This window comes from Diorhabda carinulata, chromosome 9, assembly GCF_026250575.1.
Source record: "Diorhabda carinulata isolate Delta chromosome 9, icDioCari1.1, whole genome shotgun sequence".
NCBI lineage: Eukaryota > Metazoa > Arthropoda > Insecta > Coleoptera > Chrysomelidae > Diorhabda > Diorhabda carinulata.
In genome coordinates this window covers 7,719,919-7,747,100 of record NC_079468.1, presented here as the reverse complement: position 1 = coordinate 7,747,100, position 27,182 = coordinate 7,719,919, and the positions used below count along the sequence as shown (strand labels likewise).

The 27,182-nt window shown below is 32.2% G+C and overlaps 2 protein-coding genes across 10 annotated transcripts in view; one reads left to right on the top strand and one right to left on the bottom strand.

The window, feature by feature from the left end:
• LOC130897866 (uncharacterized) overlaps positions 1 to 22,669 on the top strand; it is an 84,609-nt gene extending 61,940 nt beyond the window's left edge. For 7 of the 8 annotated variants that reach the window (XM_057806800.1, XM_057806803.1, XM_057806798.1 and 4 more), the window contains 3 exons: positions 15,310 to 15,576; positions 15,837 to 16,093; positions 22,060 to 22,669. In XM_057806800.1, the coding sequence (XP_057662783.1) occupies positions 15,311 to 15,576; positions 15,837 to 16,093; positions 22,060 to 22,430 (894 nt within the window). In that variant the 5' untranslated portion in view covers position 15,310 and the 3' untranslated portion in view covers positions 22,431 to 22,669. Of the gene's footprint in view, positions 1 to 2,779; positions 2,976 to 15,309; positions 15,577 to 15,836; positions 16,094 to 22,059 lie in introns of those variants that run through there. The other variant, XM_057806802.1, reaches the window with a different exon arrangement.
• The window catches only part of LOC130897867 (uncharacterized), a 248,697-nt gene that overhangs the window by 153,650 nt on the left and 67,865 nt on the right, over positions 1 to 27,182 (bottom strand). The window lies entirely within an intron of this gene.

The window sequence follows — 27,182 nt, the reverse complement described above, 5'->3', positions numbered from 1 at the left end:
GAGTCATTCAGAGGGAGACAGAAGCAAATTAAATTCAAGCATGCATCAAGCTTATGGTCGAGAGCTGAAAAACGAATATGTTGTTGATGTTGTTGACAATTGAGGATAGTTAATTTAGACGTCGACGTGGAAAGTTATATATTACTATAAAGAGAATTTTGTAATTTAGTAGAAAATGATGTGGATCTCATTACTAATGTTTCTCGTGAATTGATACAAAATTTAAGTAGTGATCAGTGGTTGAGTGCAAGAGCAATATTAGTACCAAAAAATGAAGTAGTTAATAATATCAATATAGATATTTTGAAAATGATGCAAGGAGAAATAAAGGAATATTTGTCAATAGATACAATTATGCATACGGAACTAAGTACTTTACTTGAACTGTCGGGTGTACCGTTGCATAAACTTCAATTGAAACTAAATATACCAGTAATGCTTATGCTAAATCTAGATGCTCCTCGACTATATAATGGAACAAGGCTTCAAATAACAAAATTGGGGCAGAATATACTTGGTGTTACTATATTAAAAGGTGTCGGTAAGGGAGACAGTGTTATCACATTTCGGATCCCAATTATTCCCATTGACCTTCCATTCCTTTTCAAAAGGATTCAGTTTTCCGTCATGCTTAGTTTTGCTGTTACTATAAACAAAGCCCGATGGCAGATAATACGAGGGTGGTTCCAGAGGTACCTGACCCAATAAAAAAAAATAAAAATTTTGGAAAAAAATATATTTATTTTTTAACGTAATCTCCTTTTAGCACAATACACTTTTCCCAGCGATGTTCAATAAGTTCGATACCCTTTTTATAATTAGAATCGTCAAGCCACTCAATAGCCAAAAATTGCCGACATCACCTGTTCATTGTTGGTAAATCATTGACCAATGAGTCATTTTTTAAAGTCTGGGAACAGAAAATTATCCGTGGGAGGGTAAGTGAGGTAGCAATTCAAACTTTAACTCATTAATTTTGGCTGTGTGAGCTGCTGCATTGTCTTTATGGAACAATACTTTCTTCTTAGCCAGATGCGGCCGTTTTTGCTTGATTTCTTCGCTCAAACGTGGAGCCACGTTTCATCCATGTTTATGAAACGGCGCAGAAATTCGATTTTATTTCTATAAAACATTGCCAAACATGCTGTTTTTGTTCCATTGTGAGCAAAGTCAATGTTCGTCAACGATCATCCAGTACCAATTTTGGCGATTTTCTTCAACATTTATGGAGTCATGATCTCATTTGGTCGACCACTGCGATGCAGATCGTACGGCCTCGTTTAAATTCTGCTATCCAATATGTTACTGCTGATAACAGAGGAGCAGTTCAGCTTTTATATTGGTTGGGCTAACGCCTTTCAAATAAAAGTATTTTATAATATAACGATGACCAAATGCACTGAAAACGTTTACTTTTGATGGCTGCCAAACAAATACTAAGCAACGTGGCGTCTTAAAACTGTATGGATTGTGTACCTCTTAATACAGTGGTATCTTCCAAGCAATTACCGCCATCTCTAGGTCAGGCCAGGTACTACTGGGACAATCATCGTACAGCGGGAGTGCCTTTAGAAAACCCATGCTTTTCTCATGGTCAACTATATGTAGCCTGCTCGTGTGTGTCTAAAGCCTGGAATTTGCACCCGACGGAAAAACTTGTAGTCTACAAAAATATTTATTGTCGCACCAACTTCAAAGGTTATTCTGTCATATCAGTTGTTCCCAATTTATGATACAGTTGAGTGTCTTTTAGATATTAGATTAAGTTTGTGGTATAACAATTATTATTAAATAGAGAAATTATGGTGATTGGAAAGTTGTTAGTAAGTCTTTCGTTTTTGTACTTTTGACAGTTCAACAAAGTGTTTCACGTTTAGATTCTCGTTGCAAGTTTCATATACTGGTCGGTTTTCTCGGCCTTAAATGATCCATTGTTATTTGGTCCGTACGATTTTAAAACTGTTTTTCCATGGTTGGACGGATGATTTTATAGATTTTAATATCGACTGCGATCTGTTCCACCCACTTAGCCACTTGCACTGAACTTTTTGATTGTCCCTTTATAGTGATTTGCCATCACTTCGCGCACTATGGCTGCTTCGTTGTTATCTCCTGCTTCTTTGGCACATTTGTTTGCTTCTCCTGGGATGCCTGTTTGTGATGGGACCCAAATAATTGATATCTTTCTAAATTATTCAATTATTTATTTTTGTTACAGAGAAATATACAACGTTTGTTGTTGTATTTCAATGAAGTATGTTTTAAGTGTTTGAAACTGTACATTGTACGTAGTAATTTTTAAAAATTGATAATCCCAGCCAAGGAATAAAATATAGTTATTATATTGATTCATTTCAATTGAAATGATCTCTGATACTTATTCAATGGCTTCAATGCGAGCGAAGCCTCGGGTAAAAGCTAGTTAGAACATATTAAATTGTTTTTCAAACAGGATATTTATTTTTTTTAATCTGATGAATAATTTAAAAAATATATAAAGTTAATTGAAGTCAAGTTTACAGTGTGCCAATTTCTGTGCACACAAGTTTATTTTCATTAAATTTTTTATATTGTTTGTTCATAGTACTGAGTCTAATGAAGTATGTCATTATGATACACTGAGATAAATAGATTTTGATATCCATTTAAATAGTATAGCGAATTAAACTCTATATTCTCTATCTGAAATGTGTGAGAAGCAGATTTTCCCAAGTATTCATTAACACAACGATTACCTGTTTGATGTTATAAATAGGAACTTTAAATGTGATCTTGTCCCACTAATGAAGCATTTAGAGTAGAAACGGAGTGGAACCTCGCTATATAGATCGATAATTTAGTACATTCGCAAAGTTTTACGCGGTCGGTTGATGCTAACAGTTACATCTTAAATTCATTAACTTTCCAATGTGTAGTTTTGCTTTAAAAGAGTTTTCGTAAAATATTTGTTGTATGTAGAACAAATTCAGTGAAAGGTGAATGATCTTTTTTAAATATTATTTTTTAAATGAATTTTTGGATGAGATATTTTGTTGATTATGATGAGAAGAAACGAAATAGTGAATTAAGGTTTTCACAATTATTTTTATTTTATTTATGAGTTGTTTTTATCAAATGAAGTATATTAATGTTGTTTTCTTAGCACCCAAATATTTCACCAGAAATCTGTATTTATTTTGAATTGATTATGGTGATGCATAAGATCAATTGAACATTAAAATTTGAACTCAGAACATGTTTCTCTTCTCATATTTTTACGACACATTTAGTCAACATATTTTCTTGAAATTTTGTACAATTTCTAACTCTCGAAGACAATACATAATTAAATGAAAAAATTGATGAAATAACTTGATTTTTATACGAAAAATAATGCTCTAGAATTGTTAAATCGAACTTTAGAATTAACCAAATAGAAGGTATTACAAGAGATTACAAGATTTATGATTTAACTTGAAGAGACACTACTAATTTTAAGAATCAAGAAAATAAAACCGATGAAAAAAATTATTTCTGTTAGTAGCATTGGTTGGTAATACGGACGGATCTAAAACAGCAGACAGAACTGGAATAGAAGTGTACAGGTCCCGAACAAACACCCTGAAAGCCTGAGTAAGACACCAAGCATTTTTCAAGCAGATATTCTCGCAATTGAAAAATGTGTGCAGTTCAATCTTCAGAAGAACTATCGCAAGAAGAGATCGTCATCCAGTCCAATAAACATGCAGCCATTAGAGTTTTAAGCTTCAATATCATAGAATCTAAACTTGTTTTGTATTGCCTAGAAAAATTGAACGATCTTGGCAAGAAAAATAGAGTTACTTCACCATGGATTCCGGGACACACCAGAGTGGACGGAAATGGAATAGCTGATAAGCTCCTAAAGAGGGAATATACAAGCCCTTCGTTTAACCTAAATCATTCTGTGGTCTCAGCTACAGAACAATGGAAACAGTATTGAAAATGATGGTAGATAGTGAAACACTACGGAACTCCAAAGCACTACACCTGGGAGCGTCCAAAATAGAAGAGGAAGATTTCGGACAGCTACAGGCATCCCATAGTCGCCTTGAAGTCAAATGGTTGCGGGTCTGATTGGTAACTGTGCAATATTTGTCTGTCTATAATACAATTTTTAGTTATCTTGATCTTACAAATTTCATTCATTCTGAAAGGAATCATTTTTATGTGCCTTTAGCCAAATGAATTCGATGGCTGAAAGGTACGTGAACGCGGTAAACAATTTTATAGTACAGGCTTATCACTTCTTTTAGAAAGCAGAAATAACATGTGAATGAATATAATTATATTTTTACCTATGGTCATAACCTCTAATGGTCATAACTTCTAAGCACCTGAAAAAAAGTGCAATTTAATCTAAAAATTTTTATTTTATGTATGTTAACATTATATTATTCTGGTTATATAAGTATAAGTGTTGAATTATGAAAAACGTTGCAGTAAGAAATAATAATTTAAATTTAAAAATCCACAACTTCCACTTTTTTCCTCATTCTTTAATTGTATTACCTTCCTCTGTTTTCAGGATTCACACTATTCACAGCATAGGTAATTTCTTCTCCATACAACAATATCGCCTTATTATGTTAAAATAGAGTTTCTTATAAAAGTTTTCATAGTGTACTTCGACTCATTTCAGGATAATTTCGAACCTTAGAAAGAACTTTGTTTACTGTCGGAAATTCCTTTTTAAAGAAAAATGCGTATACTTTAGAATGATTTTCTGTTTAAAATTTTGAATTTCCTGGAGCTCTATGTGATGTGTGAAACTCGCCACAGTTTTCTTCTTTAATAACTCTGTAAATTGAAGATTTCACCAACACCAAGCGTAGGTACTACTAAATCCACTGTGCTATCAACACTTTTTCATATATGTTTATCGGTAAATGATTGGAAAAAATTAAATGTTAATATTTTTTCATTAACCATTAAAAACCGATTTTTCGACGTTTACGCGGCTAGTCTAAATTATCCATAATCAGTCTAGAATTCACAATAGGCTATAGTCTGCACCTTACAACCTGCAACTAAACAAGACTGTTAACAATATGCAACTTGACTTCCCTCTTAAAAGAAATACCTACAATCGTATTTCCCGTCAAATTTATTGAGAAGAGATCCTTGGAACTAAAATAAAACAAAATTTCTATCCTTTATCTTTTTCTATTGTTTTGTACAGCTTATGGTTATAAAAGACCAATAAAAATCCGAATATATATAAACATATATCAGCACATTTATCAAAATTATAGATTATTCTCTTATATTTAAATTGACCGTATTGAGCTTTGCACGAGAAATTAGGTTTTATTCCTCTCTCGTACATAAACGTTGACGTGGAAGTCAATTTTTCTCAATAATATTTTCACTATGATATTTTTAATCTTATAAAGAAAACCATTACAAACTCATATTTTCAATGCTTTTCAAATGTGCATTTTTTAAATTATAATAGTGGAATTCATAAAAATGTTACGCTGATATAAAACAAAATTGCTAAATTGATTTCTTATACACTGAAAAATCATTGTTCAACTTATATTGTATAGGATTCAAATTTTATACAGTAAAACTCCCAAACTTCTGACTCAAGAAAAAGCGATTTTCTACCAACTCGAACGAAATGAAATAATAAAACAGTTGAGTAAATATACACCGTTTGTCTTGAGGCAGATGTTTTATTTTATTGCCTCTTATCAACCAACTTGCATGATGGAGAAGATCCATCAAAAAGGATGTGGATAACTCCGATTTGGCTAGCGGTAAAAATCAGATAAAATCTGATAAATGTGGACATTTCCAAATAATAAGCTATCGTAAATTATTCATATGATCAATATTGAATGTTTCTTGAAAATACTTCATAGATTATGGAAGCGTATCAAAATTCAAAAGAATATAAAGTTTGGGATATAGAATATATTATGCTCGTCCTTTGAGTCATTCATATTATTTTATTGAAGTATTATTATGAAAATTTTTTTGAGATATACATTTTTTGAGGCTCTGAACAGAGAGCAACTATCATCGTGGTTATAAGTATCACGAATTATAGTCCATTTGTTTCGAAGGAGAAGGTAATTATCCAACTCAAAGCAATAATAATAAGGCACGAGTCAATAACTGTGAGGATTTGGAATGCCTGTTTTTTCCTTTGCACAAAATTTATGATCATCTTCAGATAACTATTGTGTTGTGTTACTTCATTAAATTCAGATCTTTTTTCGGATATGTTATGAATTTTATTATTGTAAATTACTTTTGGTTTTAATTTGGTCATATTATAAAAACCTCACACACTAAACAAAGTTTATTAAAATGATGTAAACCATTGCTGATATCATTAAGGCGTTCCATAATTAGAATTCATTATGTATGAATTATTATATGAGTATAGTACGTATATGACATTGACATATTTATATAAAAATAGAAACGGCTATAATTCAATGAACACAACACATACCGGGAATTATCTCGACTGGTGAGTTCTCTTTCTGTTACAGTAGAAGTCATGTTTAGTTTTTATCTTAATCAGAGAGATCATCAATTGAACGTACACTTGTAGTTATAATTATAACTAACGGGTTGTCGGAAAAAACGGTTTTCATACCAAGAAATCCCTTCTTCTAAACTCAAGTTTTGAGATATGGTAATACTGATGTGAATATGACAAATCTGACATTACCATCATACAGTTTGACTTTTTTATAGATGAACGTATTCAGAACGTGTTATCATACAAGTGTTATTTGAATTGTTTATAGATACTTGAAACATTCGTCTCGTTTAGAATAATGTAATTAAATCGTGAAAATTTTTGCGCGATGATTTTATATGAGTTGGACGTGAATTAAACCAACAGCAGTGTGCGCATCAACTCGCTCCGACTTTTGGAGATGCACTATCTCAAGCCACTATGTTTTGCTGGTTTTCCAAATTCAATCGTGTTAGCACTTCGCTACAGGATGAATTTCGTGAAGGTCGTCCAAAATCGGCTGTTGAACTAGAAAACATCGATGTTTTGTGCAAAATGTCATTGCAAGATGTGACATACCTTGAGATTAAGTCATCCTTGGACATTATGTCCACTCGCATACATTCAATATTGCATTAATAATTAGTTGTTAAAAATATTTGTTCGCGTTCGATACCGCATAATTTGGAAATCCATCAAAAATAAGCTCGTGTTAATTGGTGCAAGAAATGTTGAAAAAATTCAATCGTGGTGCTTCAAAAGACGTCTAATAAGATCGTGACAAATGACGAATCATGAGTTTATGCATATGAACCCGGAACAAAACAAAAATCGATTGCATAAGTCTTTCAAGACGAGCCAAATCCAATAAAAGTTGTTCGCCCATGAAGCACTTCGAACTAAATGGTCGCCTGTTTCTTAGGAATAACTGGACATGTTAACACCGTTCCATTAGAGCAACATAGAATGGTCAATTATAGATGATACTTACAAGAAATGTTCGAAAAAAGCAGGAAAACCGATCGCAGAAGACCACAATGCAAGCTCTCATACATCAGTTCAAACAAAAACGTTTTTCAACAGTGAAAGCATCGAATTAATGGGTCATTAGCGTTACAGTCCATGTTTGGCACCCAATGACCGATCAAAAATGAATTGCGAGGTCAACGTTTTTCTACACCTGAAGAAGCGGTTGATGCGTTCAAATTACGTTCTTTAGGAGGTATGACAATCGGAATGAAAAAAATGCTTTGAAAAATTAGTTCAAACGCATGCAAAAGTGTATTAATTTTAATGGGGAAGATTTTGAGGAACCATAAAGCCACATCTAAATATAAATATTTGTTATTTGTTTATCTCGTATTAATTCGATTTCCAGGGATTCTTTTTGAACAATTCACAAATTATTTAGATAAAAATGTCTCTTCCCTATATTTGGTAATAAAATATTAGAATATTAGTACGTGTTTAGAGGACGATAAATGAGACAGTTTTTAGGTTTGTTATTCATCATTATGGGTTCATATTTTCAAAAATAGAGATCAAATGGATATCCCCAAATTCATTCCTCACCACAGCTAGGGTGATGGATTGGATAGCTGCTCTAATACGATTCTTTAGTTCAACCAATGTTGTGGGGAAGAATATAATCACTATGCATGATACAAAATCTCCTTAATCATTTTCCACATCTTCGTCTACCATCTGGTTTTGGACAAACTTGAATAACTTAACACATTGTTTTTTGTCACCTTTATGCAAACCTTGTAGTAATAGAAATATATACATTCTCATAAGCAAATAAATGTCATGTAGGTTTCCTACCACACGTTTAAGAGTGAATTTTTGCAGGATACGGGTGTAACTTTAACAGATGCACATCTGCACTCCGCGATAAGCATATAACATGAAATTCCTCCTGTTGCTCATACGCCATTTTGCCACTACTAAGCTAGTGTTAATAGAAGCGCTATCTAGCGGAAGCCACGTAGAACTCCAGAGCTTCTTCTTTTCAATAGTACATTGTATGTTCATATCAAATTCATTGATAGCTAAGTGTTTTCTAAATCGGATTATTATTTTTTACATATTACAGAATTTTTTCTTATCCTTCTTCCAGTAATATAGGTCAGTAATCTCTTTTTTCTGAGTAACTAGCCCTTAGATTGTTCAATGCAGTAATTTGAATGAGTAATTTTAGTTTATTTCATTATAATTAGGGGCTCGCCAAATAAAAGGTGACGTTGCTTCTTTTCAGATATTATATTAGAGAAAACTATCAGATCTAACTGATATTATCTGCTTTGATGGTCAATATTGTTTTCATTGAAAACCAAAAGCAAATAACAAAATATTAATACAATCTAATTCCGACGCTGCCATTTAAAGTCAATTGTTTTATGTATAGTTAATGTAGCTGACTAATTACAGTTTTTATTTGTTAAACTTTAAAACAATACAGAGGACTGTTTATGGGATCATTGTCCTACAATATTATGTATGGCAATGATGGAAAAAATGTTGAAATCATAATAAATACATAAATACAGCTGAAACATATTGATATAGTTTCGGTGTTCGTATTTGTTTTTCCAAAAGAATTTATATATTGATCTTACTTAGTTCTCAGGATTCAGAAGCTTCTCATAATTTATAAAATTTATCTATTCACATAGCGTACGGCCTTGGTTCGATATCGAAATAACCGATCACCCATGATGATAGATAAAAAAAATGTTGGTTCAAGATCTAATTTTAGATTTGGCACTTGATTTATTATAAAAAAATACCAACTTTCTTAAACGCTCATTTTCTTTAAGTATCTATGATTTCCAGATGGATGTTTTTTTGACTAGTTCGTTTTAACTAAAAAACATTATCGCAGGCAAATATTTACAATATCATTTCCTACATGAATCACATCGCTTATTGCTTAGCGATAGATATATAGTTATTATTTACTAAATCAGTCATTAATTGGGTAATATATTAATTTTTTGAAAGTTTGTGGGTCAATTGAAGGAAGTTTGTTTCAAAATTCGCCATAATTGGCAATATATTTTCGTTTAAACACATTACTGACACAAAAAAAAATAATTAACACATGCACTGAAACGTTCTCTCAAATCAGCACAATACATTATTACTTTTTCTTCTTGATGATTTGTTTTATTTTGATGAAGACCAAAGTAAGTTAGAACATCAATTTTTGTCTGAATTTCTATAAAAAAATCTAAAATCAAGAACATATAAAAAGGTCAAAGAAGTAAAGAGTCGTCACCTCATTTTGTCGACCGCTGGTTTTAAGATCTCGTTTAAGTTCTGCTACTCAATATTTTACTATCCATATTGAAGAAGCAGTCTCACCCAGAGAAGAAACTAATTTAGTTATATTGGATGCATTAAGGCTTTCCAAATAAAAGTATTGTATCACATAACGATGACCACTGGAAACGTTCATTATTGATGGCTGCCAAACAATACCTACGTGGCGTCTTCAAACTTGAAACATATGCTGTATAGATTGTGTACTTTCTAGTAAATTGATATGTTTCAAGCAACTACCGCCATCTCTAAGTCAGGCCAAGTACATTCTCCTATAATAGCTTTAAAATCTCTGACTATGCAACGCAAACATCTAGAACTGTATTCCGTCGGTTTCTGTACATGCTTCTGATTCTAACGTAAGCTGAAAAAGTAGTTTTGCATCGGTAGATCGTCAGAAACACAAGCAAGACTTCAATAACCTTCTCAACGACTGCGGGGTATTAATCTTTAAATCCAATCCAAAGTTTCTTCAGATTAGAATATTTAAATTCAAATTTTTTGCTGTAAAGAAAATGAACACATAATGTCAATCAAATTCTCATAATTTGACATAACATGGAATCTGTACTTAATTGATGTTCTGCAACTTCTTCAGGAAATAGTATTTCAAGAATTTTTCAAATACTCATGTATATTATTTTCTATATCTGAGGTTACTGGCAAATCATTTTCTCACAAAAAATCATTTAAAACAGGAAGGCATTCATAATTTTGTTTTTAAGTGAGGAAAGTTGTCGTTTACTGTAAATGTACTTGGGATTGTTTATCGACCAATTTCATCCTGCTAATAGACGCAGAAACGGATTGTTCGCATCAATTGACAATTCGCAGAGGTACTTCACGAAAACAAGCAGATAGCCCAGCGACATCTTACTTTCTTCTGATCTGCAAATTCATTCATCTTGTGGTCTATTTAATTTATGCATATTTACAACTAATTTTTCTAATATTGTGTCCACTCTTTGCTTAAGCCAGATTGGATATGTATGCTACAGCTCTGAGTGCGTTCTTAAGCATTGATGAATACTGTTATTACTCACGGCTTAAGAAGGTTAGTTCTACACAGAAAGATGTTTAATTAAGTGACAGGGTCCTGTCGGAAACCCTGTGAAAATGCTTAGGTTAATATATTTATTGGATCTTTTATGTCAAAAAATAGATATAGACTCTCGTTCGATTGCGGTTCTCATTTTTTTTAGTTCTGATTTCAAGTGATTTTTTCCTGGTTTCTCTCCAGATTATTTACATAATCGCTCTCATGTATACATCTAAGTTATGGTACCCAGGACAACATTGTTTTCTTTGCCTAGTTCGTTTAGTGTTTCTAGACATTCCATAATAATTTGTGAGTTAATTGCTTTTATAAATGCTTGACTGTCGAGGAGAATTGCTATATCTCTTTTCCATTAGTTCATGTCCAATTTGAACTATGCCCACCTTTCGATAGCTGGAGGTTGGTAGCGTATTATCACTATAAAATAAAAAATATAGAAGAATATATAATTATTCCATAATTTTACAATCATATGTTTTCTTAAAATATTGTTCAATCAAATATTAACTTCACTATCTAAAACCATATACAGTACGATCACTATTATTCTGTTGATAGAAAAGGAATAGAGATAGAATGAATCTCTCAACGAAAATTATCAAAATTATGTGTTAAATTCATTTTCATTCTATAATAAATAAATAGAGAATATTCTGATGATTAATCCTCCTCATTAAGAACGAGACGGTTTTCAGGAATTATTTTTGAGTGATATTTCAAGCATAATGCGACGCCACATTTTCCTCAACTGTAAACGCTGAATGATGTCTTTCTACCGACTTGGTAAAATGGTTGAGAGCGTCTTATTTTTGGTGGCCTATGTGTTCCTGAATCAGGGTCGGGTTGAAAGTTTTATATTATAATTGCAATAATAATTTCCACGGAGAGACAATTTGACCTCGAATTAGTTGTTTTTATTCACTAAATTTAGAGATATTACTTTAGTTTGCGAGAAGTTATCGGTGTTACATTGTTTATTGTATAGAATTTAATTGTCTACAAATTTCCTCACTTTCAATTCTTTCGTTAAATTGAAAATAACGAATAATACGATAAAAATTGAGAGAGCAAATTCACTTTAACTTTCTATTTTCGGAAAAAATTGTTGAGATGATTTCTTTAGGCGCGTTTCAAGGCGAACAAATTTCACTCCTCATTTTTCCAAGTTGGTTTATTTTCAGGATTTCACTGATTATTGGAACATTGTCTCAATAGAGTTTCGGAAGTATATCTAACCATGACTCGTAGTTCGAGCATTTTTTCTTTTCTTCTAAGACATAATAAAATAAAACTTTTTACCTTGACAATGTGTTCAACAAATATTATTCTAAACTAAACATTTCCCTCTCAGAAAAATACACTATGAAAGTGAAATATATAATACAGAGAGTATCTCATGGGTAAAGATGGTTTTCATATGTGAAAATTCCTACGCCTCAATTTAAGCATTTCATAATTTGTCTGCAGTTGTATGAAGAGGAAAATTGCCATTATATATTCCAATGACCCTTTTTTGTTTATTGAAAACGCTGAATGTTTATATAATAAATAGTATGGATTGCGATAAATATGAAATGGAATGAAAAAGGTTGAAGCAGCCAGGATCGCAAAAAAATAAGTCAGATTGAAAGGAAGGACACAGTTAATGAGCGATGGGCACAGAGTTAATTGGTACCAGCATTCGCCGATTATAGGACACGCTTGGAGATTCATGCGAAACGTCCAGTACAGGTGTGTAGACAAACCCTTGCCCTTCCGAAAGATGATCGTTTTGTTAGAGGCATTTTTAATGCGATGAAAAATGGATTGACATCAACAAAATTTGCAAAATCAGTGGTTCGACAAAGAAAAATTACCAGAACCTGTCGTAAATAGAGGTCTATTCGAGATGAAAGTCTGTGTCTGGTGAAATTATGAATTAATGTACCTCGATATCATTCCAGATAGCCGAGCTGTCAACGCCAAAGTATATAGTGGTTAGCTGATGTAAATATGTGACGTTTTTTTGGTTCTCTTACAAAAAGACAATGCTAAACCACATACTGCGAAAGTTACGCAAAAACTATCCATGGACCTTTATAACATTGAACACTTATCACAATTCCTAAGGACATGTTGAAAATACAGTGCGAAAATTTTTGGAATCTAAGCCCAAATAATGGTTTTACCAAAGTCTCCAAGACCTTGCTGAACGTTGAGTTAAAAACATATAATACTATAGGCTATACTTTTTTCTCATTGTATGACTATTTAATAATCAAAACATTGAAAACTAACATTAATTGTAAGAAGGATTTTTAAACTCAGTATATAGCTACACATTTCATAGTTAGTGTATAAATGAATAAATCTTATCTCAATATTATCTAAAATATATAATTCATCACAATTTTGACATACTTCTTCACAATCTTCTGGTTCTAGATGACGAACTGATTAAAAACACAAGTAAATGCAAGTTTTCATACCTTACAACGTTTTAGGACGTGATTCAATCACACATATTCTCCTTTGTCTGCCAGATAAATAAAATAACCTCGTACATATTTCCAGATATTCTATTCATACTTAAGAGAATATACCAAATGTAATCAATTACATTACAGCTAACTGAATGACAAAACATCACGCTTCCAGCAATAACGAGCTAACATACAACTTATTTCTGAAACAGTGAAAGAAGCGGCGATAATGAAAGTGTTTACGATGAGTTCGTAATGTGTACTTTGGGAGATATTTTAGGGTGTATTATTTAATATAGAGCGTAGCTATGAATACAAATTCTACGATTTTCTCATATTATCACCCTATATTAAGTTTATCCCTAGTATTTATCATTATTTTATCGTGAATTGAACCCTATATGTTCCTTAATATAACACAAATTTTATGGCATTCTGGCAAGTATTATCAATGCAGTAGAAACATGTAGATTGACATCAATAATCATTATCTTTTTATGGCTTGGGTGATATTCTTTCGGTACACAAATAATAGTCAAGAGATAATACAAATCAACTGGAATTTAGAATCATTAAATGAATTCCTTTTTTGTATTCCCGAGTAAAATATCCCAGGGATAAATTAGCTTTCCATTAGAATCTCCCGACGTGGACTATACAAGGGAAATTTGTCCTGAACGATATACAAGTAAATTGCTAAGTAGTCGTACCAATGTCGAACGTATTGACAAAATTTATAATGTATGAAGAATATTTATACATATATTGATCATTTTCTGATAATTCTGATAAATCTGTTACCACTAGCCTGTCCACTAACACCATAGGCAAACTTTTAACTATATTTTTGCTAGTGTTTTAGCAAATTTTGATACTTTTCCCGAATAGTTTCTTTTTCTTCACCTTTCATTATGGGTTATTTGATGGGTTTAGTGACGTTTAAATGATAATAGTCAATATCTTGATCATCGTCGGCTTGCTGTTCAGAATTCGTATCATGGTCACTATAAAAAACCTCTTCAACTTCATCTCCATTGTCGCACCCTTTAACCACTTCTTTCTTATCTAGTTCATCAAAGATTGTTTAAGCTATTGCCTCTAACTCTCTCTGAGTAATCTTTTTTGGATTTTTATGAGGACGGAATCCCTAATACCTACTATTACCGAAGGGAAATGATAGTCTGGGTGCCCAGCAACATAAAGTTCAACCAATCAATTACGTCCTATAATTTCTTGTACGGCTTTATTGCACCTAGTCTGCCAAAAGATGTTATTAATCGGTTAAAATTTGTGTTGACCGGCGTCAAGGCATAAGACTCCTTATTTTGTACAATGGTCGAAAAAATTCCATTTATAACTTTTCACACATACACTACTTAACGCTAAGCTAATACGTACTTGACTACCAAAGTTCCGTATGAGGTTAAATAAAAGGAGCAGGCAAACAGGCTAAGAAATTTTAAGTTGAGCGCATTTTTTGAGGTGGCGTACTCTATACGCAATAGCAGGTTCCGAAGAGTTGAGACTCAAAATCATAAAGACGAAACTTTGACATTATTTTAATTTGTTAAACGTGAATAGGAATAATACGCAAAAAACAAGAGAACCACCATATTTTTGTGAATATAATGTCATCAATATTTTTAATGTAAATAATATTACATAATATTATTTATATTACAAAATATTAAATATTTTACAACATAAGGGGGGTTTTTTGTGAATGTAATAAATAAAAATTTTTTCATAAACGGTTTTTCGGTGTTATAATATAAAATTTTCGCTTATGTGATAAATTTAATACTATCTACTACTGTTACATTCACAAAGACTAAACTTTTTATGCAACATAAGCTCAGTGTGACAACTTTGTGACACTTTATAATAGACCGCTTCTATTATATATGTAATTTTTCCCACATCAAACGATTTCACAGTTCCACTAATCGCATTTTCCATTGTTTCAGAATGAATTTAGAATATCTGGCAATAGCAATAGTGGCTTTAGCCGCGGCGGCCTGTGCCGGTCCGACACACTCGCCACCATCAGCACAAAATCGATACCATAAAACCGGCAACAATGCCGATCGAGCAACAGATTTGAAACGGGAAAATATAGCTGCCTCAACGACTGCGACTAAAAATTTACCCCAGGCTAATGGAGAAACGCTAGATAGGACAAAGAAAGCTATCGCTCCTTGGGACGCGGAACATACGGAATACCAAAGTCATACGTGAGTTTTTTATAAAAAAAATGTCAGATATACATATGTATATAGATAATCATTTTTAAATTGGTGCAGTCGTAATTTTTTTATCAAACGTAATCTTGAAATTGAATCAATTTTTGCGACATGTATAATTGTATATAGTGTCGTATCGAAATTTTTAAACGAAAATACAAGATTAGGTGTATGAATCAAAATAAATGACAAATAATTAGTAAACACGTTATTAATTGATTATTTCAAATCATAGTTTACTTCTTTTTCAGATTTACCAGAATGTCTATCTGGAGACCCCCAGTCTATGCTCTTAATAGACCATACTTCATTCCTATCTATGGACCAAGTGGAGGCATACCTATTTACTTCGCCCCTCAACCATTTGGAGGTCAGGATAAACCACCGTATATGGGGCCTGCTTATCTTCCTCCAAAGGAGCAGCCAGAATCAACGCAAGCACCATCAGTCAATGTAGTGGATAGATTCAATTACGACGATGACGACGACAGACCAATATGGAATAAAGGTATTCCCGTAAAAAGAATGAATATTTTAATATGCGTTTGAGCCTTCTTCTAGAGTACTTGACCCATTCCATTAGAATAGACATAATATATTCTTAAGATGCCACAGTTTAACTCTAATTAATATAAATTATTAACATTCTGAAATCTCTTGATCGTTCTATAATTGCGTTATTCCTATCAATTTTAATTTTGTATTTATTGTGACATTTCTTTTCATTTTAAGATAAATTTCTTGTCACATCATAATTATTTGACACTGCGATGATTCTATTCACGGTGGGTTTACTTCATCACATTTACCATTGAAATAGATGAAAAGATATTGTTCAAACTATATTTTTTTTATTACTATCCTCTAATTCATATAATCTCCCAGTCTCACAACGTCTTGGGTTAGAATCATCATGGTTTCGATTCTACATTAATGCTTTTATGTTGTTTACAATATACCAACCCTTAGTTAATGAACGACGTCAATTTCTTTTCACAAAAACACCTACAGCAAAAAGGGAGCACTTAAAATTACCTGCTGAAATTTAGGAACTTTCAAGACTCTGCAAGTGCGTTGTAACAATTTATATGAGAAACTATATGATTTGAAATTATAAATTATGCCATAACAAACTGACTTCATTACACTTTGATTCAACCAACTTTTAGTTGCCTTCGGTTTTGTATTAGCAAGAATATTCATTTTTTTGCATCTACTCAATCATGCATATTTTAGAGTTGAATTAATTATGGTCGTCTTCCAGTCGTTGCAGGATCATTTTTCGCTTCAAATCTTGTGGCTTATATTGGTTATTTTATAATAATTTATGAGTCCTTGAACAACATATCTCATGTTCATGAAATTCAACGCAATGTTCGAATTTTATATCACATTTTAACGAAGTTGTGTAGTTGTAATCAGTATTTTATGACAGATATATTTCCAAAACAGAAGTTATTTTGGTTTTATTTAACTTAGTATTTGTATGGCAGTCATAAATAGTAAATGTTTTCAGTGAATTTGTAAACATGGTAAAAATTGGTGATGTAAGACTTTAATTTGAAAAGTTTTAGCCTAACCAATATAAAAGATGAACTAGATTCTACTTTGGGTGAGACAGCTACTTCGGTATCAACAGTAAAATATTGGGTAGCAGAGTTGAAATGTTGAAGAAAGAAACTCCACAAAGCGGTACTGGATGATCGGCGACTAAAAGTGCGCGAGATAGCAGACACAGTAGGTATTTCAAATAGTGTGGTACATCGCATATTAATTGAAAATTTGGACATGAGAAAGCTGTGCGCAAGACCAAAGTATTTTTTCATCAAGACAATGCACCAGCTCATACATCCGTTATTTCAGTGGCCAAAATTAATAGATTGAAGTTCTAATGGCTACCTCATTCACCCATTTCGCCAAATATAGCCCTTCGAATTATTTTCTGTTCCCAGACTTGATAAATGGCTCGATGCTCAAAGATTTTCCAACAATGAAGAGGTGATGTCGGCAGTTATTGGCTATTTTGAGAAGCTTAACGATTCTTATTATAAAAAGCGTATCGAGCTTATTGAACATCGCTGGGAAAAGTATATTAAGCACAAAGGAGATCACGATGAAAAATGAATATGTTTTTTTCCAAAATTATGGTGTTTTTTTATTGGGACAAGTACTTCTGGGACCATCATCGTATGTCATTGTCATTATAATTCGAAATGAAATTATAGAGAATAAAAGCTCCAATCGATTTTTTGTTTTTTGTATGTTTTTAAACGATTTCAATCATTTTTCTTCTAAAGGAAACAACTTGACGTTTGATCACAGAACACAATCTATTCAACAAATTTCATTACTGCTGCCGCTATGTAGCACAAATTAAAAGTTTGTAGTATATGTGCCAGCGAACAATTCCGCTAGGGTTGTGCAACAGTTGCACAACGGTTTCGTCCGATGAATTTGACCATTTATTTTTCAACATTATATATTACCATCACCTTAAAAATAAAGCAATATGTCGAATACTCATTCTCATTTCCTACGAATTTATGCTTCATTCTGATAATACTTTCAAATTCTTGTTGAAAATGACTTATAATTGCATGCCATGCTTTCAGGTTTCTTATTTTTATTATTATTCACATAGTGAAAATGAGATTTTTTAACCTGTGTTGAAGTATTAAATGTATGTATCTGTCTTAGTAACAAAATTAACAGAGTGGTTAATTTATAATGAATACGAGTGTAGTATATTAGACAAAAATTAAAAATTGTCAGGTTGTAGAAATTTTTCAGCTGTTAACTGATTTGTGTTTTATAAATAAAAAATCTAGTAGTGCGTTCAAATCGACAAAGGATACAAGACACATACTCTTTTATTTCTTTAAAACGCGCCACAACGAATAGTCTTGATCAGATTTAATATTTACCAACCAAACTCTATTTCAGAAATTTTTTGGATTGTCTGACCGAAAATCTAGTAATTTTTTCGCATACATATTTTTCCTCTCCCGATAATCTCTTAATGGATCCCTCAAACTTGTTCATTCCCCTTAAAATATTATGTTGGAGTTCAAAATTTCACATTTGTTGCATCAAACATTTGCTTCCATATAATTTTTTTTGCTGATAAATTATACTTCTCATCCTTCTCCTCATAATATTTATAGTCTAAATTTACCCGAAAGTTGCAGAAATTAGTCTTGTTTCTAACTAGAATAGTTGACATAATGAGTTATGTTTGTTGTACTCAATCTCTTAATTAGATTTTCCTTCTCTGAACGTTTATTGGTATATTTCGTATAAGAGCCCCATCATGTTTCAAATGGGACATTAAAATTTTAATCAAATCATATTTTAAAAGTGATTAATTTCATATGTTATAAGAAATATGTTGAACATATACTTTACAAAAAATATTTAGATACTGATATAATTCCGCAATCAGGTATTTCTGATTTATTTGTTCTTATAAAAAAAGCAAAATACTGAACACACAGTTTACTCTACCACTACACCAACACTCACAATTGCACCATCTACAGCGCGTTTCGAGAACCAAGTTATCGTCTTCAGAGACTGAAGGTAAACTACAACCTATTGACTTGACTATTATATACCAAATTTTTCCATTTCTCCCGCGAAAAATAATTTCAAACTTCATTCAAACTACTAAACTATAGAGAGGGTTGTAAGCAATAGGCCCTCTATCCCTATTTAAACTATTCTTACCTTTAACATTCTTCCGCAGGAATTATTTTTCTCGGGATAAGGTTTATTGGTAAGAAAATTTAGTATAGAGTAGGTAGGCCAAGTTAATAGGTTTCCACGAGTTAACAATTTGTTATCAATGTTAAAGGAGATTATAATTGATTTTCCTTATCCCTTATACACCGATCACCGTTTTTATCCACCCCATAATCAAAATTTCAAAATAATACACTTTAACAAATTTCTCTTTCTTGTTGTCGAGCGAAAGTTGAAACGGTGTTTCAAAAACCAAGAATAACAGTGTTATTTGTACGGACTAATTTGTTTATTATTCTCATACGAATTATTTCCGTTCTCACAAATTCAGACTTTTAATTTTTATAATGAGTAAAACCAAGGAATTATCGTTTGAAACTCGTGCATAGTCTAGTCATAGTCTAGGCAGAAGTAAGCGCCGCACATAGATCGTTTTTCAGGATTTAGGCGGCCAAAATTATTTTATGTGATATTTATATTATAAAATAGTTACATAAAAAGAATTCTGTTTTTGGAATAACTTATCGAAGTTATTTGTTGGTGCACGGTGGTTAGGCGCACCTACTTGTGATTTTTTATCAAAAAATATTTTATTCTAGATCGTAGTTGATTTCAATATCTCCACATATATAATATCTGCTGGTCGATTTGGTATCTGTAGCTGCATTGCAGACCTTTCCGTCAACCATAGTCATTTTAAACCTACGTTGAAAAAAAAATTCTCTCCATTGAGGTCAACTTTTGTCAAGTTTAATGAGTTTACACTATTCTTTACATAATTGATTTCTTCTTTTGTGATGTCCGTAGATTCTTTTACGAATCTAAATCTTATTGGACGGCAATAAGATGGAGGAAGATGGAGTTGGATTTTGCCACACGATTTTACTTTTATCCTCACCACAAACAATTCGTAGACGCACAAATGAGCTTATAAAAATATTAGCATCAGATTCATCTTCGTTTGAGAGTCTTTGTTTAAACTGGGCTTGTTGAGAGCCGTCACAACCCCATTTGCAGATTAACAGTAACGAGTTCCTTTCAACGGCATCAAGTGTGAGTAAGACTTCTTCTAAGAAGAGGGATAATCTGGTTACAGTGTGATCCAACAAAGATTGTAGGTTTCCTTCTGCGCATGTAGACGTTACTGTAATATTTAAAAAATATTTAATTTTTTCATTTATCGATAATGAATTTTATCGAAGAGGTATTTACGAGTCAACATTTTCACCCCCCAGCAGCCAGGTGAACCTATAACAATAAAAAAATAATATTACCACAAAAACTTAAAATCCGATTTTTTTCCTATTTTTGTCAAAAGAATTTCAAACTCGTTTATTTTCAAAACTAGCAAAAACTAGCAGCTGATTTTAAGCAGTTATACTATATACTATATAATTAAATCAAAAATCTAACTCGAAAAGGTGCGGAAGTAAAGTTTTTTTTCGATTGAAATTGAAAAATAAATAAAACACATTTCTAAAAAAGGGTATTATTGACGGCTCATTAAGTCATTTATTGACAATATATTTAATACAATTTCATATTAATTTAATAAAGGCTTACCTGTATTATTGGTATCCATCACTTAAACGACACATAAAATATTCACTGAAGAAAATGATATACGAAAAGGGAGTCAAGTAGCACGTGCAGTAAGTGCGAACATCAAGTTTCGACTAGTAATGCAGCGCGCTTGCGCAGTCTAGGGATGTGGGTGTGGTTAGCTATTGTTCGTCAGGTAGTCTACTATTCCAGGAAAAAAATTGTTTGTCATTAGTCGATTATTGGAATTTCGACTTATGGCCGTGTAATTCCTAAAAATCTACGTATGTGCCCCGATTTAAAATACCTCGACATACCGTGGGCTACAACGTGAAAAAATATGCATCCACCAAGAACTTTGGCGATAGAAAACGTTCAGGGCGACCACGAAACACCACAACTGCTGAATATGAACATATTGTATTGATGAGTAAACGTGATCGCCGACTCACGATCCCAGATATAGCTACTCAGACCAAGGAATCTAGTAATCTGGCTTCGAGTACTTCTACAGTGAAAAGGAGATTGAGAGAAGGCCTTTTTGGAAGGGTGGCAGTGAAGAAATCTCTTTAAAGACGTCAAATGAAATTAATAGATTGCAGTGGGTTGATGAACAAAAATATTGGAAGTGTGGGAGATAGTTTTATGAAGTGATGAGTTAAAGCTTGAGGTTTTTGGTCTAAGAGAAGAGTGCTTGTGCGCAGGTCAAAGAAATAACGCATATTAGATCTATGTGTAATCCCTACTGCAAAACACAGCGGAGGCTCGGTGATAGTTTGGGGATGTTTTGGAGATAGGGCGACTGGAGACCTGGTAAAAATTGAAGGGATTTTGAAAAGTATGTTCTGGCCAGCGCTGGAGCGGCAGAAAATTTATCTTCAGCATGACAACGATCCCAAGCATTCCTAGAAGCTTTGCACAAAGTATTTGAAAAATATAATATAAGCGAAAGAGGACCACGTAGATGAATTAAAAATTTACATAAGTGACAATTACAGAATGTAGTACTATATTCTTTTTTTAAATATTAATATTTTTTAATATTAATATCAAAATTGATAGTCTTATTAATATATCTCGCAAAGTATAGGGCAAAAGCTTTTGACCGAGAAAAATTGTGCCGACGTAGCGCTTCTTTCAATGTCATGCTAGGTTATAATCAATAATATTTTTTTTTATTTTTTTTTCTAGGTAGTTCTAATAGTATTAGTGAATCTGATAAACCGGCAAGACCACCAGCAGATAATTCTATACACCTTTCCGCTGCTGACGAAAATATGATGAGGGAAATTTTCAAAATTAGGCCTACACAATCGGCGCAACAACCACCACGCACTATACCAACTACCACTACAAGTACACCACCACCAACTCAAGATCCTCCAGGTCCAAGTAATTGTGTATGGGCAGTAGTTTCGTGCTGTTCGGCTGATACGAATGTCTATCCTGAGAGATGTTTCGAGCAACGCGGTTGTCCAGGACCTTTTTGGGGTGGTAGTCCTTGTGATACTGAGTTTGCCAAGGCAGCTGTGGCAGCGGCTTTAAAATATTATAATCCATGAAATTTGAAAAAACTGAATTGATGGTGCTATTATAATGAATAAAAGGATATTTTTAAAAGTGCTAATAAACGTAGGCTGTCTCTATATGGAAATGGAATGACTTTATATTTTCAAAAATTTATCTCAGTATCAGTATTTGAGATTTTCTGTTATTCGTGTGAAAATATATTGATATATTTGAACATTTACTATTTTCATGAAGAGCTGCTTACATCTATCGATAAATAGTTTACTATCAATGAGATGCATTTCATTATGTAAATTCTTAATATATAGTGGACCTTATTATAGAAAATTATTAACATTTGGATTCATTTATTTTATTAAACATTAATGTATTTTCGAGTTTATGGGTATTCTGAATTCAAATCCAATTAAATGATAATAAATCGATCGGTCTAGCTAGTAATTTGAAAATCGAGAAAAGTGGGAATTAATAATTTGGAATAATTTTTGGAATCAAATTCTATTTAAAGTCTTTGTGTTTTCTGACCGCAGCTTAGTTCTTTTTTTTTTCTCAACACCTTCCTAATCTCAATTTAAACAAAAAAAATTGCTAAACTGATTCGGAAAGCCCGTTCAATCACCCGAAAATCTCATGTTAGAGCACAAGGAACTTATTTATCGCATATTGCTCCATAAATTTTCCTTTCCGTTAAGCTATATAATTGACAAACAAAAACAATGTTTTCTAAATTATATTAATGGTATCAAAGTTTTTAAACATCCCTTGTCCTAAATCAGACTTGTCGAATATAGTTTGGACACAACATGAAACTAGTATTTAGTTTGTATTAAAAATATTGACAATTAGAATGTTGTAATGATTCCAATGCTTTTTATCACATACTATGTACTTTTATTTATCGTACATCTCTCACTACTGCCCACTGTCTAAAAGTTTTTAAATACATATTAAAGGACGTTATATCAATATTTATTCTGATATGTAGAATTTTTTTAGCTTCAGTTGGCTTATGTCTAATCAAGTACTTCACATTGAACAGTTTTATTATTTTGAATTTTAATATTTGGACAGCTGGGGTTTGTCTCAAATTATTATTTTTCAAATGCGTGTGTAGCACTTGAGAAAATTATTCAATTTAAACGTAGGTCATGCGAAATATGGATGATTAAGTTGATCTATGTTTGAAATATTCAACATGACTTATTCAAAACTTCTTTGCTAAATTTCTATTTTATGTATTTATTTATATTTGTGATAATATAGGGTAGCTTTTATATAATGATGCATATATATTTAAAAAGACAATAATAATCTTTTTATCAAATAATAATATTTTTATTTTCCTTATTTTCCCTGATGTAAAATGATTTTATATGTGCACAATAACCTTTACAATGTAGTGCTTGTTTTATCGATACTTTACGATATATCGTAGAAATATTAAGGGTGTCTCTAAATTCATTCAACAAAATTCAGGTGATAGTTCGTATGAAATTCAGATGGATCTTTACTATAACAAAATTTCTTCAGCCCACCCCTTTCAGAAATGTCACACTTAAAAGGCGTTGACTAAATTGAGTTCATATTTTTTTCTAAAATTTCAGTAAAGCTAGAAACTTTAAAATCTGAAATTTTCGTACACTTGGAAAAGACTAACCAAGGGTATTTTTCCAATATTAATGAAATCAGCAGCCCTTACTTTATTTCATATCAAAAGTTTGTTCAAAACGAAGTTTTATGAAATGAAATGATAACTCAAAATATTTGTTTTATTTAAAATGTTTTTCCCAAGATCAATAGCTGCAGAGAAAAAAAATAAACACGACAATTTATAATTTTGTCAATAAATTGAGTGGAAAAAAGTAAAGATATAAAATGTAATACGATTCATAATAAATGCTGGAAATGACCAACTCTGTGTTGTTTTCCATTACGAAGTTTTAGAATAGTAGGCTGATGCCACTTTAACATTTTTTTACCGTATTTGCGTAAAGTTTATTCAAATTGTAGTGGGCTCTGATGTCAAACACTGTTGTTGATAGTTACCAATCAAAAATGACTTGTAAGTTTGTAGGTTGTTACTGAAGCGATGAAGCGACTTTTTAGGAAAGGTATTACTTAGTATCCGAAAAAAGTGAATGTTTGGACTGGTATTCTTCAGAATACTATTATTGCTTTAATTTGCCCCAAAAAATAATAGATACAAACTAGTTTGGGAGATCATAATTATGTAACTGGTAACATGATTTTTTAAGATTCTATTCACTTTCAACTGGATATTGATCCACCACATTATATTCTTCCAGGTAAACAGTGATATATTTTGGTTGTAAGACACAGAAAAACCACATATGCATACTGAGAACTTAAGAAGAATTTTATCAAAAGGATAGGCTAGGGATGAAATATGTGCATCTTTTGGAAGGGTAGATTAAATCAACTCCCATTTCTATCAGGGTTTGTGCTTGTCTTCAGAAAAGGGTTGATTTGGTATAGTTCCAAACCTACTGTTTCTCATAAAAACATATGTCACCATATTTGCTTATTTTTAAATGTTCTAAGTGACACCCAATATAAGTATTAATACAAGAACTTCCACAAAAAAATTATTAAATTGCCAAATTAAATATAATAAACCTCGGGGAGCTCCCAGTAGCTTAGTATCGGTAACGATAAAAAGTTCAATCAAATACACTTGAGAAATATTCGTCTCCTTCGAGATTTTTTCTTGTGATTTATAAAGGTTATTAAAAAGACGAAAGCTTGTGGATTCCGTTATGCTGCTCGATGTTTCTAGTGGCGTGTTTCAAGCTTCGTTGAATCGCATTGACATCCACCCAACCCATAATTCATAATAAGAAAAACGATAAAAAGCATCGCTTGAGATTAGAATGTGTCTCGCGAGATAGGTTTCCAATTTTTCATCGATCAGAAACGAATGAACGGTATTTCAATTTGAGATTATGTTTAGACTTGGTTTTGTTCTCATTCGAATAAATCAAAAATCGGAAATATAACGATGAAAATTTATAACTGGATATTTTTTTCCTTAACTTGTTAATATCAACCAGTATTGATGGGATGTATCAATGACGCGTACAGAATTTTCGATTTCTAATCTGTGAATATAAGTGATAAGGATGAGCGATGAGAAATTTTTAAATAAAATGATATATAATCTGTGCTAGAATCCATTATAACTCGCAAAGCAAGCTAGCGGCTAACAATGGAAGAGAATAGTTTATTCGTATTATAGTACAGTCATTTGGTTGATAAAACAGAAGTTCCCTGGGAGTTTTGAAAATTCACACTTTTATAGATTCTGACATGATCTTTCATTAACATTTTGGTGATATAAATTTTGAAAATACGATGTACATTATCTATGGAGGATACTTATTACACCGAGTCGTTTGGCAACAAGGCAAATCGTTTTCTTCTATTTGCAATAAATACCCTACATACGTCCGATCTCATTATACCTCCAATGCCATTATCATATTTAAAGAATATGCAGAAGATGTTTTAACCCGTAGTACCAAATATTTAGAACGATCCCGATAATCACGAAAAACTGCTTATGTAGACAAATTTTTGACGAAACAATGGCGTTGTGATATCACATCAACATTATTTTATCAAAGAAAAATGAAATTTATTAAAGTACTCCGAAAAAACCCCAATTTGAACGAGCTTATCGAAGTATTTAAAAATCCAAATGGTGATACAGAAGTCATTGCTAAAGCTGGAGAAGGCTTCCTCATCAAATTATATAGTTACAGTTATGTGAAAAGTCGTAAAAGTACAACTTTAAATAATTATATTCGCATGCTTCACAGCATCAGCATATAAAAGTAAATTTAATATTGCGTTGCTACCACCAACAGCAGCACGACAACATTCGTTTTAAACTTATCGACAGGTTCAGAGGTGATATGGGAACGAACAAGATGTAGGAGAATGTAGAACAATGGAGAAAAGACAAGAACGGACTCTTTGCTGTTACTACATTCGAGCCTTCTGCTCCGGAAAGCCTACTGAAACTTATTTCTTGCAAATGCACCAGAGGTTTTCAAAAAGCTTGCGGTTGCAGAAAGGTGGGGCTAAAGTGCTCCATTATGTGTACGAACTGTGGTTGTGATTGTGATAATTCGTAATTTAAATCACAAGATAGCAGTGAAGAAGTGAAGTGAAGTGATTTGCTACAAACTATTTGAACAGGCTAACAGCTAAAAATAAACCCATAAGATATATCTGGAATTCCAAATATATGCTTGTAAGGTTTTTACCCTGCCAGTAAGTATTATCACAGCCCTTTTTACTTAAGAACCAAATTTCCCAATTTACTATCTTTTGGTACAGAAAGTAGAACACCACGTCAACATTTCTAGTGTGTGATCTACAAGATACTAAAAATGTATCTTTGCTAAAGGCTCAGTTATACAATGATAGTATGTTTTCTAGCTTCAATTCCGCTTTCTGAATTGGAATGGAGTGAAATAACTTTTTCGAGGGTATTGTTTCTGATATTATACGAATATTTAGTAATTCTAGCATTAATATGTAGAGCAAAAGCTTTACCTTCTGTTAGCTTAACAATCTTTATATCACTATGTTCTTTAAAATGATTTTTTGATTATTCGTGGTTTCTAATGATATCATCTTTCACTTTTGTAGTATAAACGTATCCGTTTTGGGTTCTACAATTTCTTCTTCGGGCCTTCCCATAGAATCACTAGATTCTTTGTCCTTTTTGCGAACTTGACCAATGTATCTGGTCATTA